General features: G+C 41.4%; 1 protein-coding gene across 17 annotated transcripts in view; it reads left to right on the top strand.

Annotated features, from left to right (window-relative positions):
- MPDZ (multiple PDZ domain crumbs cell polarity complex component) overlaps window positions 1–12526 on the top strand; it is a 134249-nt gene that overhangs the window by 112436 nt on the left and 9287 nt on the right. For 14 of the 17 annotated variants that reach the window (XM_073345394.2, XM_073345403.2, XM_073345399.2 and 11 more), the window contains 7 exons: window positions 2609–2754; window positions 3169–3252; window positions 3346–3539; window positions 3995–4142; window positions 7539–7625; window positions 10856–10952; window positions 11687–11730. In XM_073345394.2, the coding sequence (XP_073201495.1) occupies window positions 2609–2754; window positions 3169–3252; window positions 3346–3539; window positions 3995–4142; window positions 7539–7625; window positions 10856–10952; window positions 11687–11730 (800 nt within the window). The remainder of the gene's footprint in view (window positions 1–2608; window positions 2755–3168; window positions 3253–3345; window positions 3540–3994; window positions 4143–7538; window positions 7626–10855; window positions 10953–11686; window positions 11731–12526) is intronic. The other 3 variants (XM_073345411.2, XM_073345409.2, XM_073345402.2) reach the window with 1 other exon arrangement.

Raw genomic sequence — 12526 nt, 5'->3', positions numbered from 1 at the left:
ATATAAATAAGAAGACAACAAAGAAAGAAGAAGTGGGACCGCTAAACACTGAGGATGGAGTGGAGGTTAAGGATAATATAGGAATGGCCCAATACCTAAACTAATATTTTGCCTCAGTCTTTAATACGGCTAATGAGGATCTTAGGGATAATGGTAGCATGACAAATGGGAATGAGGATATGGAGGTAGATATTAGCATATCTGAGGTAGAAGCGAAACTCAAACAGCTTAATGGGACTAAAGCGGGGGGCCCAGATAATCTTCATCCAAGAATATTAAAGGAATTGGCACAAGAAATTGCAAGCCCATTAGCAAGAATTTGTAATGAATCTGTAAACTCAGGGGTTGTATCGTATGATTGGAGAATTGCTAACATTGTTCCTATTTTTAAGAAGGGGGAAAAAGGTGATCCAGGTAACTACAGGCCTGTTAGTTTGATATCTGTAATATGCGAGGTCTTGGAAAAAAAATTGAAGGAAAAAGTAGTTAAGGACACTGAGGTCAATGGTAAATGAGACAAAATACAACATGATTTTACAAAAGGTAGATCATGTCAAACCAACCTGATCTCCTTCTTTGAGAAAGTAACAGACTTTTTAGACAAAGGAAACGCAGTGGATCTAATTTACCTAGATTTCAGTAAGGTGTTTGATACTGTGCCACATGGGGAATTATTAGTTAAATTGGGAAAGATGGAGATCAATATGAAAATTGAAAGATGGATAAGGAATTGGTTAACAGGGAGACTACAGTGGGTCATACTGAAAGGTGAACTGTCAGGCTGGAGGGAGGTTACTAGTGGAGTTCCTCAGGGATCGGTTTTGGGACCAATCTTATTTAATCTTTTTATTACGGACCTCGGCACAAAAAGTGGGAGTGTGCTAATAAAGTTTGTGGATGACACAAAGCTGGGAGGTATTGCCAATTTAAAGAGAGACTGGGCTATCATACAGGAAGATCTGGATGACCTTGTAAACTGGAGTAATTGTAATAGGATGAAATTTAATAGTGAGAAGTGTAAGGTCATGCATTTAGGGATTAATAACAAGAATTTTAGTTATAAGCTGGGGATGCATCAATTAGAAGTAACAGAGGAGGAGAAGGACCTTGGAGTATTGGTTGATCACAGGATGACTATGAGCCGCCAATGTGATATGACCATGAAAAAAACTAATGTGGTCTTGGGATGCATTAGGCGAGGTATTTCCAGTAGAGATAAGGAGGTTTTAGTACTGTTATACAAGACACTGGTGAGACCTCATCTGGAATACTGTGTGCAGTTCTGGTCTTCCATGTTTAAGAAGGATGAATTCAAACTGGAACAGGTACAGAGAATGGCTACTAGGATGATCCGAGGAATGGAAAATTTGTCTTATGAAAGGAGACTCAAGGAGCTTGGGTTGTTTAGCCTAACCAAAAGAAGGTTGAGGGGAGACATGATTCCCTCTGATATATTTATAGAGAACATAAATACCGGAGAGGGAGAGGAATTATTTAAGCTTAGTACCAATGTGGACACAAGAACAAATGGATATAAACTGGTCATTGGGAAGTTTAGACTTGAAATTAGACGAAGGTTTCTAACCATCAGAGGAGTGAAGTTTTGGAATAGCCTTCCAAGGGAAGCAGTGGGGGCAAAAGACCTATCTGGCTTTAAGATTAAACTTGATAAGTTTATGGAGGAGATGGTATGATGGGATAATATGATTTTCACAATTAACTGATCTTTAAATATTCATGGTAAAAAGGCCCAATGGCCTGTGATGGGATGTTAGATGGGATGGGATCTGAGTTACTACAGAGAATTCTTTCCTGGGTATCTGGCTGGTGAATCTTGCCCCTATGCTCAGGGTTCAGCTGTTCGCCATATTTGGGGTCAGGAAGGAATTTTCCTCCAGGGCAGATTGGAAGAGGCCCTGGAGGTTTTTCACCTTCATCTATAGCATGGGGCACGGGTCACTTGCTGGAGGAGTCTCTGCTCCTTGAAGTCTTTAAACCATGATTTGAGGACTTCAGTAGCTCAGACATAGGTGAGAGGTTTATCGCAGGAGTGGGTGAGTGAGATTCCGTGGCCTGCATTGTGCAGGAAGTCAGACTAGATGATCCTAATGGTCCCTTCTGACCTTTGAATCTATGAATTACTCTTTTTTTGGAGCAGGTATATTGGCGCCAAATCTGCCCTCAAATAAGTGCACACAGCTTCTGGTAACTTCACTGGCTGCACATTGTATGCACATACATGAGAGCAAGGTGTGGCCCAGGCAGTGAAGAAATAAGGCCACATGCAGTGTACACATCTTTGTCCACAATCTCAACAAACTATCATGGACCTGGTGATGGTTGGGCACCAAGATTAGGAATTGTGATTTTAACCAGAGCACAGCTCTTCTTTTGGAGAAAGGGGAGGACCAGAGGCTGTATAATTTTATTTCTTGGGAGTATTTTTAAAATCAGATGAGTAATCAGGGTAGGTTGAATTTTGGGTCCATTTGCAGCTATTCTTGTAAGGCTGTCAATGATCTCTCAAAATGTTATTTTAAAGTTCTTTTTTTTCCCCCAGTTATTGTGGCCACTCACTGTAACCAGCATGTTTAATTGCTGTGTTTAGATACAAGCAGGTCCTCAACTCCAGCCACATTAGCCTCTGACCCAGCTACTTGTCCCATCATCCCAGGATGTGAAACAACCATTGATATCTCCAAGGGACGCACTGGACTTGGATTGAGCATTGTTGGGGGAGCAGACACCTTACTGGTTCGTAAAAATCAGTGATTCTTCATAATGAGATGACAGTACCAATTTAAAGTCCTTAATAGAGAATGTTACTCTGAAGGTGAATATATTATTTCAACAAGTGACTGGAGACAATATCTGTCTGTCTGAGATTTGCTGCACTGAATTGATTTAAGCTTGAACCACAAATATTTTTGTAATCACACTTTTTAAAGCAGAAGAAAGTGACTTCTTTAAAGATCTTTTGCCTTTAGAATTGAGAACCTGAGTTCTCTTACAGCCTGCTGATTACTTAGTTTGCTGTTATTTGGTTACAGTCTTGTCTTCTCATACGAGGATTTTTCAAAAGCTTTCTCCAAAGCCAAAGCTTCGACCAGTTGCTGTGCATATGAGAGGTGTTCTTCTGTGCTATGTATTTTTATTGTTAATCCACAGGGAGCTATTATTATCCATGAAGTATATGAAGAAGGAGCAGCATCCAAAGATGGAAGGCTCTGGGCGGGAGATCAGATTTTAGAGGTGCAGTCTTGTGTATATCACTTTTAAATCCCTATGAACTCTTTAGTCATTTAACTCAGGAAAGTATTCAATCAACATGTGGTTACATTGCAGGTGAATGGAATTGACCTCAGGAATGCCACGCATGATGAAGCAATAAGTGTTCTCAGACAGACACCCCAAAAAGTCCGTCTCACTGTCTACAGGGATGAGGCCCAGTACAAGGAGGAAGATATGTATGACGTACTGAATATAGAGCTTCAAAAGAAGCCAGGCAAAGGCCTTGGATTAAGTATTGTTGGGAAAAGGTATGAAGTGAATGGAACTACACTGATGTACCCTACTCAAGACCTAACCCTTGGACCACAGAGCCAGCCCAGGGTTAGGGGAATGAAGAGATGAACCCTCCCTCCTCAAACTTTGCTCCTCCACCATACACAAATTGTCTGTCTCAGTAAATCTGCTCTGTGCTAGCATGTTGTCAAACAATGTCAGTTGTTTCTTTTTTAAACAAAACAAAAATAAAAAAAAAATTATAATGTTATGGTGGGCCCATTTGGCCTCCTTTCCAGGGGATTATTCAGGAAGTAAGATACTACTCCATGTGAGTAAGGGTGGAATGGTGGGATCTAGCCCACATTTACTAACCAGAAATTCTAGTAAACAGTTTCTCAGTTCTAAGCAAAAGTCTTATTACAATATGGATAGTGAAATGGTACAAAGAGTGACAAGTTTAAAGTAGAATAAAATTATGTGTTTTCAGAAATGATACGGGGGTGTTTGTGTCAGACATTGTCAAAGGAGGAATAGCAGATACAGATGGGAGACTGATGCAGGGAGACCAGATATTAACAGTAAATGGAGAAGATGTTCGAAATGCTAACCAGGAGGCTGTTGCTGCTTTGTTAAAGGTAATTGTAAAAACAGAGATGGGGACAAGCTGCAGAGTTTAGATCTGGAGCCAAACTGTCTTGAAGTTCGGATTGGATCCAGGGTTCATATTCAGACCATAATAGAGCGGGATGAGGTAGTGAAGAACTTTGGAGCCAGATCTGAACTTTCCCGAACTATAAAGGTGTACAGATTTGGTGTTTTACCTTATGCACATTCCTAGCTGAAATTAGTCGTGTTGGTGGCACACAGATTCATATATCTTAAATCTAGAAGATCATCTAGTCTGACTTCCTGAATAACGCAGGCCAAAGAACCTCACCCAGTAATTTCTGTCTCAAGCCCATAACTTCTGATTGAACTATAGCATATTTTTTAGAAAAACATCCAGTCTTGTTTTAAAGACTTCACATGATGGGGAACCCACCACATCCCTAGGTAAATTGTTCCAATGATTAAGGACACTCACTGTTAAAAATGTGCCCCTTATTTCTAGTCTGCACTTCCCGAGCTTCAGCTTCCAGCCTCTGGATCTTGCTGTATGTTTTTCTGCTAAATTAAAGAGCTGTCCATGAGAAATCTCTTCCTGTTATAGGAACTTGTGCATTATGATGAAGTAACCTCATAACTAGAACAGTTTGAGAACTGGAATTTCTGCCCGATAAGGAGCTTTGCATTTGACTTTTTTGTTTTGTTCCTGCACAGCATTTTGATTCTTTTGTAGCAGTATTTTCTAACAGAAATTGTGTTGGAAGATTTTCTATCAGCTTTTCTCATAGCCTTCTCTTGGATAAATTAAATAGATTGAGCTGCTTTCATCTCTCATAAGATGTATTTTTCAGACCTCAGATTTATTTTTGGAGTTCTCTTCTGACCCTTTCTATAGTTTCTGCCTCCTTTTTTAAGTGTGAACACCAGAACTGGACACACTATTCCAGTAACAGTCTCACTAGTTCTGTATGTGGAGGTAATACTATCTCCCTACTCCTCTTGGTATTCCCCTACTTGTACATCCCAGGATTGCATTTGTCCTCTTAGCTACAACGTTACATTGGGAGCTCATGTTCAGCTGTTATCTAACAGGCCCCTCAGTCCTTTTTAGAGTCATTTGCTTTCGAGGATACAGTTTCTCTACCCAACCCCATCTTATAAATGTGACTTATTATCTTTATTCTGAGATGTGTGCCTTGGCATTTGGCTATGTTAAAACTCATGGTGTTCAGTGGATTCCACCTTTCCAAGCGATCTAGGTCAGTCTGTATAACTGACCTGTCCACTTCATTGTTTACCACTTCACCTATTTTTTCTGTCATCTGCAAATTTTACCATCAATGATTTTATATTTTCTTCCAGATCATTGGTAAAGATATTGAATAGCACTGGGCCAAAACCAGGTTCTTCATGACCCAGCTAGATTATCCCAATTGGATGATGATTCCCCATTTACAGTTACTTTTTGTGATCTATGATTTAACCAATTCCTAATCCACTTTATATGGATTGCATTGATTTTTGTTTAAGGGTAATGTTTTTATCATCAGAATGTCATTCAGGACTAAGTCAAATTATATTATGTCAGTACAGGTGCTTTTATCAATTGTGATCTCTCAAAATCAGATTTGACAAAACCTATTTTCCATAAAACTGTATTGTTTGGTATTAATAATGCTACCATATTTTAATTCTTTACTGATTCTTTACCGATTCTTTACCATATCGGCCTTTTCCTTCATTTTGTTCTGGGGGTTGATGTCAGGTTTAACCAGCCCATAGTTTCCAGGTAGCCACGTTTACCATTCTTAAATATTGGCACAACATTAGCTTTTTCCCCAGTCCTCTTGAACTTCCCCATTGTTCCAAGATCTGCTAAAAATTAGAGTTCTTCAGCCAATTCTCTTAATCAGGGCTGCACTGACGGTGTGGGAGGGCCACGGGCAATATCTGAAACTGAGGCCCCTCCACCCTTCCAAAAAAATTACCACTAAGGGGAGGCTATGGTCGAGAGGGGGTTGGAGAGTGAGTTTGCACCGCACTCACTGCACAGCGGCAGCTCACCTCCTGTCCCACAGGGCTGAGCCCGGCTTCCTGCTCTGGGCATTGAGAGCTGGTGCATGGGGTCGCAGCACTACTCACATTTAACTTGGTATTTCCTCCATCATGGGCGTTGGTGGTTCCCCTGGGCCAAATCCAAGCGGTGCTGCAAACCTGTACACCAGGTCACAACACCCCTCTGTTTGGGGCTTGTTGCCACTCCCTCCCCACCTCCAGGTGGCCCTGGAGTACAAGTTGTGAGCCTCTGTTAAGGTAATACAGCTAAACCATAAGAGAGTGATGGCACGTCTGCAGTACTCTCAAATCGCTGCACACTCACCTACATGGAAATAGGATTTTATAACAGTGAACTCCCAAAGGAAGAGGAGGAGGAAGAGCAAAACAGTGACAAAAGACTGAAATCTCTCTATTTAAATAGGCTGCAAAATAGGCCTTTACACCGAAGAATAAGTTGTTTTTACAAACAACTGTCTGCAACATCGTAATGTCTTTATGTCTGTCTAGGTTGTTATAGTGAACCTACCGTCCTGGTATCTTTGTGCTTACATGTATGTTAAGTTCCTTCACCGTTCTATCAAAGTTTTCTTCATTTCTGGGAACTAAATTCATTCCTAATGTAACATCAGTTTCCTTGTGGCCATCTAATGTGTGCATCCAAATCGTACAATTGGAAGCTTAAACGCGAAAGAAGAGATTTTGCAAAGGTCCGAATGGCATTTAAGGACCACTTTCCCATTGGAAGTCTGAAGGAGTAGGGCACTCACACCACATTTGTGCATTAAAAATCTCCCTGCAGATCCTCATTTCAGTTACATTGGTGTTAAGCCAAGGTAGATACTAGTTTCAGTTGCCAATTTACATTTCTAAATACCAATTTAAATGCCATGTTCTCAGTTACACTATCGTAAATGTGGAGTAAATCTGTAGATTATATGGCCTGTTTTGGTACCCGGAATTCGAAAGTTCTTCACTTTCATGATTTTTAAAAATGTTTTTGTTTATTAAATAGCTACATCTTGAAAGTGAATTTTACATGCTACTCCCATTTAAGTGAATGGGAACAGGATTACGCCCTTAGTGTAATTTTGGCATCTGAACTGTAATGTTCATTTGTTAATCCAAATATTCTGCCATGTATTTTATTTCACAGTATATAATTGGAAAAATACTGTCCAGTTCTGGCTCTGATCCTGCAATGAGCTTTACCTGTGCAGTCCGCATTGCAGGATTGGGGCCTGTGTTTATACACCTTCCATAAGTCTTATTATTTCCATCATCAGTAACTAATATATGCCTTTTAATATTAGTACATTAATGGGTCCTTTCACGGTTGGGAACTGCATTATAAATTTCCTGTTCTTCAGTGTTCATTAGGTATTGTAAGACTAGAAGTTGGAAGAATAAAAGCAGGTCCATTCCATTCTGAGAGGAGAACATCCCAAAGCAGCCAGGTTTGTAACTGTGAAGCTGTTCAGTTTGGAAGAAATCAACTCTGGTTAAATAATTCCCTTTATTTGCTTTTATTGATTTTTAAAGTGACAAAGATTTTCCATATAGTGTGCTGAGGATGAGTTTAAAAAAAAGCAGCTTTTATGTACTTCACAGCTTTTTCATAGCCATATCGTATGTTAACTTCATCATATTATGTGTTGAAAGCATGATACAGCCAAATATTATCCCATGGATAAAGTTTACCCCTTTGCTGCATTGCCTGATCATAATTTTAGGGCCCTCTCCTAGGAGGTGCAGAGAACTCTAACTCCCACTGAAATCAGTGAGAATTGGAGGGCTCTCATATTCTGGCTGGGTCAGGCCCTTAACTTAAGAATGCCCCTTCTGTTCTAGATTACTGTCCATGAGGTATTTTATTCAGCTCTCTACCACACTGCTCTGATATTCCTACAGAAGTGTGCAAACCATTGAAAAGACTGAGAAAACAACAGGGTTTTAAATGGTTAATAGACCCAGTCAGAAAATAGAAATTTTGGTCTTTGTCAAGCTTTTCCAATCAGCTCTGCTGATTAATTCTAACATAACTAAAAAGTGTTTGATCTTCATCAGTTTCCATATCTGATGCCTTTTCTGCACTGTGGATGACATGTAGGGGACATGCAGCTAAACACTGCACTGAAATCAGGCTGCATCCACACTGCAGTGCGTTGCTATACAGGGCAGTGAAAGGCTCTGGCAGGGAGGAAAGGTTCTGGCTACGGCAGGTCCCGGTGCCTTTCCCCTCTGCCTCCCCCACCAGAACCTTTCCCTGATGCCAGAGTATTTCCCTTGGGCAGGGAAAGGCTCCAGCACCTCCCTGCAGTGGGGAAAAACTCCAGCAATGGGGAGCTGCCAGAGACTTTCCCTGCTGCCCTACCAGAGTCTTTCCCTGCTGTTGAAGCGTTTCCCCGTTGCGGGGAAGGGCTGAGGTAACGGGACATTACATTGCTAAAAATAATAGTGTAGATGTGGGAGGCACTGCTTGGGCATGTAGAAAGCGATGTAGGGTATATACCAGGGACAGGCAAACTTTTTGGCCTGAGGGCTGCATTGGGTTTTGGAAATTTGTACGGAGGGCTGGTTAGGGGAGGGGGGGTGTGGCCCGGCCCCCACCCTCAATGCACCCCTCCCCCCACTTCTGGCCCCCTGATGGCCCCCCCGGACTCCTGCTCCATCCAAACCCCCCTGTCCCCTGACCTCCCCCCAGAACCCCTGCCCCTGACAGCCCCCCGCTGCCACATCAACCCCTCCTCTCATTCCTGACTGCCCCCCTGGGACCCTTGCCCCATCCAACGACCCCTTCTCCCTAACCGCCCCCGGAACCCCTGCCCCTGACTGCCCCCCACCGCCCCATCCAACTCCCCTCCTTCCTGTCTGCCCCCCTGGGAACTCCGCCCCCATTCAACCCCCCTGCTCCCTGCCCTCTGACCGCCCTGACCCCTATCCACACCTCCATCCGCTGACCACCGCCCCTTCCCTCTATCCAACCCCCTCTGTCCCCTTACCGTGCTGCCTGGAGCACCGGTGCCTGGCAGCGCTACAGCCATTCCACCTGGCTGGAGTCAGCCACACCCTGCGCAGCACTGGGTCAGGCCGGGCTCTGCAGCTGTGCTGCCCCAGGAGCTCACAGCCCAGGGCATTGCACCGGCAGCGCAGTGAGCTGAGGCTGCAGGGGAGGGGGAACAGTGGGGGAGGAGCTCAGGGGCCGGGCAGGGGGTCGCAGTTTGCCCACCTCTGGTATATACCCTAAGGTTCTGGCATGTCTAAGCGGTGCTTTGTCATCTACACTGCTATTTATACCAATACCGTGGCAGGGAGGGGGCGCGCGCGGGGCATAGCCTGAATGTGTTCTTGATATTAAACAGTTCAGATTGTACTGCTATGGTGATGTGCCTCAGTGTTTTCATTATAAACTTTATTTTTCAAAGTCTCAGAATTTTCATGAAGATTTCTCTGCCTAAAATGTTCATCAGCAAAGACCATCAAGGACCTGAGCCTAAAAAACTCAGGTCAGATTAGTTAGGATTGAAGTGAAGATTGCAGGATTTGACCTGGATGCATTTTTCACTAGGAGTTAGGTTTGAGTAAGGACTGCAGCATTTGGTCCTCCTTAAATATATATGGACCTTCAGAATTTGGCTAAGGTGAAAATGCAGAATCAAGCTGTAACCCAGGCCGTTAAGCCAGTAGAAATGTATAATGAGTAATTTTTACTTGAAATATCTATAAAGCCTTTTAGTCTAATAATGACAAAGTAACACAACATCAGGGGGAGGGATAGCTCAGTGGTTTGAGCATTGGCCTGCTAAACCCAGGGTTGTGAGTTCAATCCTTGAGGGGGCCATTTAGGGATCTGGGGCAAAAATTGGGGATTGGTCCTGCTTTGAGCAGGGGTTTGGACTAGATGACCTCTTGAGGTCCCTTCCAACCCTGATATTCTATGATCAGTCACCTTGTCCCCTCAGATATGTGTACACACACAACTGATGTCAGAGTTCTAATGAGAGGTGTGCACACACAGCCGAGAGGATAGTCTGGCCTCAAAACTTTATTTATATAGCTTCTGAATTAACAAGTGAGTACATACTAGGGCAAAATGCGTGTTTTCAGTTGAGATGTAAACTGAATGGAGAAATTAAAATCACAAGAATTACAGAGCGGATTTTAAGACAAAGGAGATATGGGGAGGAGAAAGTGTTTTTATAGTCATGGCTGATGATGTGGTTACAGACAGTGGAGGCAAATGGATGGTGTGGATTGATTTCCAGGAGAAAGAGAGAAACAATAGAATCATTTGTTAGGGTTCCCCTATCTTCTTTGTCAATGTTCTATACTCTGTCCTTCATTTTTTAACTTTTGTCAGAACACTGTCATCAGTTACACCCATAAACCTCCAGCAAAGTCATAGGAAGTTCCATGAGTTAATCTGAGGGCAGAATTTGGGCTCCTAGAAGCAATCTTTCTAAAGGCTGTGGAAGGTTTTAGCTATGCAACCACAAACCTTCAACTAAGAGAGCCCTCCAGAATGCTCTGAGGATATAGAAGAGTTATTGTTAGTCTCACAGTACATCATTTCTTACTAGGCACAAGAGGAAGGTAGTAAAATAGCACTGGAGCTCATAATTTTACTTTCCGGCAAGCTAGAAGTTTGAAGACTATGGTATAATCCCAATGTGATGTTATATTTTAGGTGAGTGAAGGAAGTGGCAGCCTGTCATCATTCAGTTTCCCACCTTCTGGTTCCAACCCATCTGAGGGCTTTGAAAGTGGTCTTAAGAAGAATGCGCGTAAGATTCATTTGGTGCCTTTAATATTCTATATCTAAAACTTCTCCCCGTTATCCTGTGTGTGAATCAGTAGCTGAGGTATCTTTTGTTTGTCTGAAGTGCTAGATACTCTTTTGAACTGTAGGCATAAAAACAGTTCCTTGTAATTCAAGTCCAAAATGCTGATAGGGCAATTGTAAAAAAAAAACCCACATAGGTATCATTCTATAGCCCTTTATAAGCATAACTGTGGCAGCTTGTCATACCTTATGTTGTATTATAAGAACGCAAGTTGTTAAATCAGAGATTCTCATCAAAAGTAAGTATATCTTCCATTCAACTATCTGATGCATCCCACATGTGAATCTGTGGACAGTAGCAGATTTTGTGTAGTTAAATCAGGAAAGATGAGTAACAGTTTTCTCATGTTTAAATTACAAGGAAGTCATTATTGCCCTAAGTCTGTTTTGTTAATTGCTCAGATTGAATAAACCTGACCGTCTTTATTCCAGAATATATACATTATTCAGAAAATGAATGACTGGGTATCTTTTTTATTTTTGTGTAAAATACACCTAGTCCCTCCCATCTCAAAAGTAGTTCAATCTTATTAATGTAATGAGAGCAGATGTCCAGGCATGTTACTATAATAGAGCAAAAGCTAAAATCATTATAACTGTTTTTATGGCTATAATGGAGAGCTTACTTTAAAATCTTACCGAACCTTTTATATATTTATTTTTATCGTTTCACAGTATCATCTGAAATACAAGGATTAAGAACGGTTGAAATAAAAAAGGTAAGTCATACTGTAAAAATGTACAGGGAACTGGAACCCCTCAGCCGCTATAAATTAGTGTGTTTACACCCACCGCGGCTCTGGCCCTAGATTTTTACCTGTTGGAGAGAGGTAGTGCCATGTCCTGAGACTTGTAAAAGATATTTTAGGTTTTCATGAACATATGTCTAGTTTTGTTAGTTAATCCATTTTATAGAACAAACACGCTATTGGCAGGTTTACATCCAGCCCCTAGGTTTTCCAGCTGCTGTGGGGATGTAACACATAGGTCCCCATAATATCAGTCTGAGTCAAGCATCTAGATTCCTGTAACCTACTTTGAAAATTTAAGGGACAAAGAATTAGCATGAGTTTGAGCCATATTTTTATTTTTGTCACATTGAGTTAAATCCAGAGTAAACAGAGTTTAGGATTTACAGTCCCACTTTTTATCATATTTTTCTTACTGAATCATTTTCAGTTAGGATGTACTTATACTATGACTATTTTTAACTGTACTGTATATTTAATAAAATCATCAGTATACAGATTCTGAAATCAGTTTCTCACACCAGTTTTACACCTGTGCAGTTCCATTGACTTCCTGATTTATATGCAAATATCAGCAAAATCAGTCTCTTTTATTTTTCCAGTATTATTTTTTGTTTCAATTGGCTTGACATTCAAGGCTTTTCATTGCATGGATTTATTTTAGCTACTTTATTCTCTCTGTCCCTTCTATAAATAGCTTTTTACACTGTGCTGAAATGTTATTTTGAACTTTCTAAAGCTGTTACTGCAGTGTGTGTCATACAGC

Source organism: Lepidochelys kempii, chromosome 5, assembly GCF_965140285.1.
Source record: "Lepidochelys kempii isolate rLepKem1 chromosome 5, rLepKem1.hap1, whole genome shotgun sequence".
Classification (NCBI taxonomy): domain Eukaryota; kingdom Metazoa; phylum Chordata; order Testudines; family Cheloniidae; genus Lepidochelys; species Lepidochelys kempii.
The sequence above is the reverse complement of the archived record's forward strand: the minus strand, read 5'-3'. Positions and strand labels throughout refer to the sequence as shown.